General features: G+C 26.8%; 1 protein-coding gene across 2 annotated transcripts; it reads right to left on the reverse strand.

Annotated features, from left to right (window-relative positions):
• Positions 1-356: 356 nt before the first annotated feature.
• On the reverse strand, positions 357-7,583 carry LOC112683357 (E3 ubiquitin-protein ligase Mdm2-like). 2 transcript variants are annotated; one of them, XM_025554362.1, is made up of 7 exons: positions 6,924-7,581; positions 5,837-5,890; positions 5,562-5,714; positions 4,173-4,285; positions 1,919-2,095; positions 612-753; positions 372-532 (listed from the first exon to the last, which is right to left on the reverse strand). In XM_025554362.1, exons 2-7 carry the CDS (start codon positions 5,886-5,888, stop codon positions 462-464), a joined length of 708 nt encoding a protein of 235 aa, XP_025410147.1. In that variant the 5' UTR covers positions 5,889-5,890; positions 6,924-7,581; the 3' UTR covers positions 372-461. The 2 variants fall into 2 exon arrangements, with proteins under 2 accessions (XP_025410146.1, XP_025410147.1); XM_025554361.1 differs by having other exon boundaries at positions 357-753; positions 6,924-7,583.
• Between the last annotated feature and the right edge of the window lie 907 nt (positions 7,584-8,490).

Consider the following 8,490-nt stretch of genomic DNA (forward strand, 5'->3'; position numbering starts at 1 on the left):
AATTAGAATTATTCGGGAAGTACCTATGTATGTAGTTATTCGTTTAATCGTTTCAATTACATATTGTGATATAATTATCATTTCGTGTTTCAGTTAATCAGTTATTTTTTTATTTCGTTTAGTGGTAATTGTGTATTCGAGTAGATTTTATCTTCCATTTAATAAAGTAAGTTGAAAAAAAAGTAATTCTGTTTTCTCTGGATAAAGTTCAGTCCCATCTAGTACAGATCAGCGAGACTTTACTGTTGTTCATAAAATAATATTTATAAACATTTATTAACATACTAACCAGTGGTATTCTGTCTGGATGTAAATATTGGTTTCACACTTGTGAATTGCATAAAAAATAACAATAGTAATAACAATAAATTGTTTATTAAATTAAAAACTTTCGTTAAATATTTTGGTAACACTCTTAATTTTAACATTACATATGGGACATTTCCCAGTTCTACCCCATATTAATTTGGCACACGAATAACACGAGTACATATGTGAAGTTTTCCCGTGGTTGAAAAGTCCGTCTTTAGTTCTAATGAAACAAATATTACAAACATTCACAAAATTTTCAGACTTATCAGTTTCTTGGGATAGACATAAATCAGATATACCAAATGAACCTGATCCTTGAGAATTTGATGTAGATGATGCTTTATGTACATTACTTTCTTTTGCGTGGTTGACCATAATATTTAAGCGTTTAATGCTTTTTGGTTGAGGATCTGGATAACTCTCAAATAATTGCATACGGTACTAAACAAAAGAAAATAATCAGGAAATATATTATGACATATATATAACATATAGTTATATTATGATTTTAACTGTTAGATAATACGTTTAAATAAATAACATAAAATAATACATTTTGTGTAATAATCAATATTACAAATTTGTAACATTTGCATAATTTCAATTATTAAATTAGATTAAATTATTAAACTATTTAATTAGATATACTCATAAAACTAACATTGAATTTTCATATTACTACCAAATTCAACAAGGCTACTAGAATAAATTATTATACCCATTGATTAACCAGCAAACAGCTCTAAGCTAGAAATGTCCGCTAATGTTATATAAACAAATCTTACGCCCATTACTTTTATATAGGGAAATTGTGCTAAAATTCATATTAATGAAATACGAATTTCCAAACATAATAAACACAGTAATGGAAAAATGTATATGATGATTTAGTGATTGTCGCGGACGACAATGCGTAAGAGGCAATAACTCACAGCGACAAACTCCTGTAAAAACTAGTTAACCCGGTTTTGGAAAGAGTACACTACTGGTTGACAGACAATGGACTTAAGATAACACAGCAGAAAACTAAAGCATTGATACTCAACTGAAAATTTGCTTACCGAATACCTACACTGACCATTGGCAGACATCAGATAGAAATCAAAGTCTATATGCTGCCTTAGACTAACCTAACCAAAGGCTCACGTATTTGGCCCAATATCAGTAAAGTAGCCTAAGTAGAGGCAAACTCTGTCAGGACAATAAGAAAACTCTTGCGAAATCTAGGCGGCCTTAGCTATAGTAAACTTCACCGGTTATCTTCCGCCATGAACAACAAGATATTTTATGCCACCACGATTTGTTCCGACGAGGAATTTAAAACGGTCAAGAACTGACGAACAGTGCAGAGCACCCAGAGAATGATCACATTGCGGATTACAAAATCTTACAGAATAGTGTTGGATGAGGCAGTACTGGTCTTGGTTAGAAATGCGATGCAGGAGACAAAGGAGAAGAATAAAACTCTATCTTCCAAACAAATAAAAAAGAAAGACGACGCAATATTTCACAATGGCAGGACCGCTAGTCACAACAATGAAAGCATAAATATCACCACTTTATGATTTAAATTTTTTCATAAGATATTAACACTATATTTACTTACTCTGAAACATTTATTGCAGAATTGAAAAAATGGATTTGTGTTATTTTTTTTGCACATCAAGCAGGTTTTAAAGCAAGGATATAACACTTTTGTTTCTGGAGTAGATAATTTAATATCTATACTATCCTCAGGTAAGTATCCATTATCATTAGAAAGCAATACAACATTTTTTGAAACCTAAACATTAATGATAGAACATCAAGTTATATTTAAATGTATTTAAATCAACATTAATATTATTTGTATATATTTATTTATAATTATATAAAAATATACTTAATATATATTTTATTATCAAATAAATAATCACAAATAGAAATTAAATTAATTTTGCTATTAAAACAAACCATTAATACATTATTTTTAAGTTATAATTATTACCAGCAGTGTATTGGAGGGTATACGTGGGTATACGCCATATACCTGGATCCCTATTTTAGGATTTATGCGTATGCCTTTAAGAAAATTCGTCTATCATAGGTATACGCTAATTAATCATTCGAACATAGTGGGTATACGCAAGCTTCTAATTTTTCATCACCATAGATTAAGTATGATTCACACTAGTCAGACACGTACCGACAGACACCGTACCGTACCATTCAAATATACTATACTTATTATTGTTCCCATACCTACATTTTCGCTACAACATCGTAAAGTGACTACACAAGTTTTTCTCTTTCCACTTTTTTTATATTTTAAGTTTAAAATATGTTTAAAAATTTTTGTGACAATGCATAAAGACATTCTTGGTCTCTAACGAGTTAAATTAATAACTCTAAATTCATCACGTGTGAAAAATATAAAAAAGTGGTAAAAATGAGAAGTTTGTATAATATGTACGAACTTCAAAAGTATGTGACTGTGAATAATTTTCCAGTGATGACAACAGGCGGATATTATAATATTATGTCTGTTGTTCATTCACTTTTATTATACAGACCTGTTCAGATCGGATCAGACACGTGCCGCCCGACAAAATATTTTCGCGCAGAATGCCGGACGAACTCTGTCGGTTCGCTACGTGCAGTGGTATAATTGTGAGGGGGCAAGGGGGACAAGTGCCCCCTGACAATTTTTTGAGAGATAAAGGTATAATTTTGCCCCCCCCCCCCAGATAATCCAACAGTACAAATAGCACCTTTTATTAATGAACTCTTATGGATATTATTTAACAATATTGGTACCTAGTACCTGCTACCTACAATTTATGTTAATCTAAACCACAAAATGAGTTAAAAAACTTATAAAAAATCAAACAATTAGATATACTGTATAAAATATATACAATAAAAATATGTTTTAACTGGTGAGGGGGAGGGGTGTCAGGGTTTTGGTAATAATAAATATATTATATTGCCCCCCCTAAATTTTTTCCCAGTTACGCCACTGGCTACATGTATGAATGGAACGGAAACTTTTAAATGTGAATTGCAGTATTTAAACAAATATTAAAATATTTTCCGGAACGGTACGGTATCTGACGATGCGTGTCTGACTAGTGTGAATCATAATTAAGGCATACATTACATTACTATACAACAGTATAGTATTTATTATAATTATATACTATAGCCACAATTCAAAAATAGCCTCGTGCCCACATAAACTTCGATTAAATTTTCTCCGACTTCAGGTATTTGCGAAGACGGTCGGAAACTGCCGAGTGTCTACATACTGTACATCAGAATATAAACAATAAATACCGGTGGACACGTGCGATTATTGTATTATTATAATTGTTAAAAATAGATCAACAGTCAATAAGTTCTGTTTATCAATTTATCACAATATTAACCGATCTGCCTACGATGTTTAGGATAGATTGTGATTATTAATTGTTATATTATTGTCAGTTTGTCACTAAGTATGTTTACTTACTTACAAACATACTAACGTATGTTTGTTGACATTTTGTACCTCCCCTCCTGGAAAAAATGTCTGGTGGGGGTATATCCCATGTCCCCATCATGTTATATAATTTTGAGTTTAGGTAGGTAGAACATTTTTTTAAGGGGTTTAGCCCCCCTTTCCACCAACAAACGCTTATATGCTGAGCGTACATCATAGAAAAAAATTACGAATACACCACTGATTATTACAATACATTACGTAATTTCAACTAAATTATAATAATAATAAGTTTTACCAATGGATATTTTTATGTTAAAATTTGGTTTTGTGAATTATTAATAGGTATTCATATTTTTTTCCTAAACTGGAAGTCAGAATTAGAAAAAAAGTTGCTTACCTCAAAATCAGTAATATCTGAGTGACTAGAACAACTTTGACAGCTGTAATCCGTATTACTATCATTTTCACAGCTTGAATCAGAGGAAAAATCAAGTTTTTCTACTACTTCAACTAAACAATATTAAGACTTAGTTTAAATGAACACATATAGGAAAATATTAGAATATAATTAAATATTGAGATTGAAGTGCTGTTTTTGTATATTTTAGTTTACAATACTTATGATGAAGATATCAATTATTGTTAAACGTGGATTGGATGCCCAGTGAATTATATCCAAATTTTTAATAAATATTAAAAAGGATTATTGAAATTAAATATGAATAATATCTTTGATATTTATAAAACAATATATTAATATAAAGAATTATTTTATTATTATTATTAGTATTATTTTAATTTAAATAATTATAGTTTTCAATATTATTAAAATTAAATGGAAGTGATCTATAATAATTGTGAATATTCTTTTTTAGGACTATGGGTATATTTTAAATAAAGTAACATATTTTTGATTTCCTAATGGAAATATGAAATAACATATAAAAGTAAGAAATTATGTAATTGTTACTTTTTTTATAATTTATTTTAACAATATCAATATTGCTGAAAAAATATTAGAGAAAATCCTTCGACTTCAGTAAAATTAAGTGAAGTTAATTCAATCATGTAATATATCATTATTTATATTACAAAACCATAATGTTATTTAAAATAATAATAATAATAATAATAAATTAATAATTAAAAATAAAAATGTTCATGTTTTTTATTTTTAAAATAAGTCATAATTTGTAATCTCTGTGTTGCCAAAAAAATATCCTCATAAATAATGTATAGGACATACATATACATGTATATATTAATTACAAATGAAATTGCATAAATATAAATAGATAAAGTATATATCCTTACACAGTGGTGTATTTTTAAATTTTTTGTGGGAGGGGGTTAACATTTTTCTAAAAAATCAGTATTTTATAATATTATAAAAATAACATATAAGGTATGATTATACTATAATACAAACATTACAACTACATGATATAAATTATTAAATCTTATTCTCTATAACTTCATATCAAGTCATTTATGACTTTTGAACCTTTTTTCTCTTAAGAAGGTCGAAACCTGGGAATCCCCACAAAAAAAATATACCACTGCTCCTACACAATGAAAATGTTTAACTAACTTTTATAATACACTGTTTGGTTATTAAAAACATGCATCAATATAAATAACTATATACATTGTATAAAATAAATATATTGATAAAATTAAGTTAAATTTATATTATATGTAAAATTAAGTAGGATAAGTAAAGAATAAAGAAAATACCTAAAACATCAAAAAATTAAAATTAAATTTAAAAAATCAAATTCATTACTTGTTGATTGAAAGCTGTGACCACTTTCAGCCTGATCTGAATCATTAATATTTTTAAATAAATTAGATTCAGATTGTAAAGAACTAGTATAATGAAATCTTGACTTTTTACTACCCCATTTCTCATTATTATATACATCGTCCACTAAATCATCTATAATAATATTAAATCAAAACAAATTATATTATGTTATACTATATAACTTTGATATTTAAATTATTACAGGGGAATTAAATAATCTCTTTTCAAATTTTAAAAATGTACAATGTACATACCGTTACGAAAACTAACATCTTCAGCTTGCCTTTTTAAAGTTTGGGGAGGCATATCTGAAATGTGTTTTAAATCAAGAAAATTATTTGAGTAATGTTCAAGTTGCAAAAAAATAAACTACTATAAGGACATAAAACCAAAATTAGTTTAAAATTATTCTATCAACAAACACTTGTAAAAATAATGAAACAATTTTTTAACCGTTATAAATACAATCCAATATTTTATGATAATACTTATTTATAATTTTTAGTTAGATTTGTTTTTATTATTCATTTATTATAAAATTGAAATATAGCTGTTTATTTCAATTTTGGACTCAGAGAACAACCACAATCCTCGTAAGTAAATATCAGTACTATACACTCACATTCATCTGCTTACTTTTTTTCTGAAATTCTTTAAAAATGTCTTATTTCTTATAAATTTTAAAAATATATAGTTAGTATTTTATCTATAACTTTGTGAGTTAAAATTAACCTTGTCCATGTACTTAACACACCAATAAACTCACATTTCAAGCACTGCACCATATAAAGAGCGGATAAAAGCTTAATTCAAAGGTTTTAAAACCATTTTTATTAATGTGGTAAAATTATAACAACTTGAAATATTTTACCCAACAATTGTTAAATATAGGGTTGAACGCTAAAGAGTTTATAGAGTAAATTGGTAAAACATTAAAATGAAATAAATAAGAGAAAAGGAAAATTACAAGAATTTAAACCAAAAATGCTATCAATAATAAGCATTATCATTAACTATATCCATTATGTTGTTAGTTACTGATTAAGTAATGACTTCTTATACTTATGTAAACGTAACTTATCCTACATAATTATTGAGTAAATAAAATTACAGTAGGTAAAAATAAACAGTTATATACCTATGTACAAACAATTTAATAATATATAAACAAATATATATACATATAAATTATTAATATATGTCAATACATTATTTCAAATATTTTTGGACAAAATTTACCAAATAAAATTCATCTCAGAATTTAAAAATTATTTTAAAAACTAGCCACATGATAATAAATCGTAATGTCGTTAAAATAAAACATAAACAATAAAAACTTACCGTGAACAAAACTATCTAAAAATCAAACCGTAAGAGAAACGAATCAACTCATTTATATAAGAAAAATCAAATGATTATCATATTTATTTTCAATTATTCATCATATTTTGAGAAACATTATAATTCCACTCGGTGCATCATGACAATGAAGGTAAGGCGGGAGACTCTAAATGTTTAATTTGTATCGCATATAAAAAAAACATTTTAAGAAAATACAAATATTACATAACAAGACGAAATTGAATACGCCAATAGGAATTCAAAAATATTTAAGAAATATTAAGTACGGATAATTAAAATACTATAATTACTACACAAAGTATACTCGAAACGCGATATCCATTTATTCGTTATAACAATTTAAGCACCTTCTACTCAAATATGATAATGATATAAATTTCATGAAAATACTCGTATCACTAGACCTAACCTAACTAAGGCACTGTAATATAGTGCCCTAACCTAACCACAATGGAACCGTCCAATCGCAGCTCTGTGAATTCAGGGTCTGTCTATACGCAGTCGATTAAACCCATAGAAAAAACGAATGGATCTTCGCAGGAAAAATTTTTTTGTGTCCGTATTTAATATTGCCTACATTAAGCCCCGTTTTTGCAGCTATCTAAATGTGATAAGTTAACTGATAACATTGATAGAACGGTAACATCATTTTTATTATAATAATTTTATATATTGCTAAATTTAAATTTAATTAGTTAAATACAATACTAATTAAAGAAATTTAATAATACAAAATTCGAAAAAAAAAACAATATTCACTTACGATCATCATTTAAAAGGTACAATTCAAAAGTAATAAAAATATAACATTTTTATTACTCTCATATTTTTCCATACCTCTAAGTTCAAAGTACCATCTTTTAATCATTATTAAATGAGAACAATGAATTAATTGTAAGATACAGCAATACTCAATTATGATACCCAAATGAAATTGGTAAATTAAGGTTTACTACAGCTGATAGAGCAGAATTGGCAGGTAGCTTATTTTATTTTATATATTACTATACTACCATCTATACTAGTTCCTATTCAAAGGGTATTAAATTATGTCCAAGATTCTGTAGAAGGAAAAACATTGAAATGTTTATAGTATGAGTGTTATGGGCCGAATAGTTAGTAAAATGTATTAATAATTCAATTTTGTATTTTTAATACTTTGCAAGATGATTTTGTCACAAATTTAGGAAGATGAATATTGTATTTAGAAATGATTAAATCTGTGTTGATGGGACCCATGGTTTAAACTATAAACAGTTAGGTACGCTTTTATTATAAAAATACAAAATATTAAACCTAATTATAACATTTATATTATATTTTCGCTTGAAGTATTCGCAATGAATTGTGTACTTTTAAATTACGATATTGTGTTTTTTTTCGAATTGTGTATTATTAAATTTATTTAACTATTAATGTATTTAACTATTTTAATTTAAATTTAGCAATATGTAAGACTATTATAATAAAAATGATGTTATCGTTTTATCAATGTCATCATATTTTGATAGCTGCAAAAAAGGGACTAAATGAAGGCAATATTATA

The sequence above is a fragment of the Sipha flava genome, unplaced genomic scaffold (assembly GCF_003268045.1).
Source record: "Sipha flava isolate LNK unplaced genomic scaffold, YSA_version1 224_pilon_pilon, whole genome shotgun sequence".
Lineage (NCBI taxonomy): Eukaryota > Metazoa > Arthropoda > Insecta > Hemiptera > Aphididae > Sipha > Sipha flava.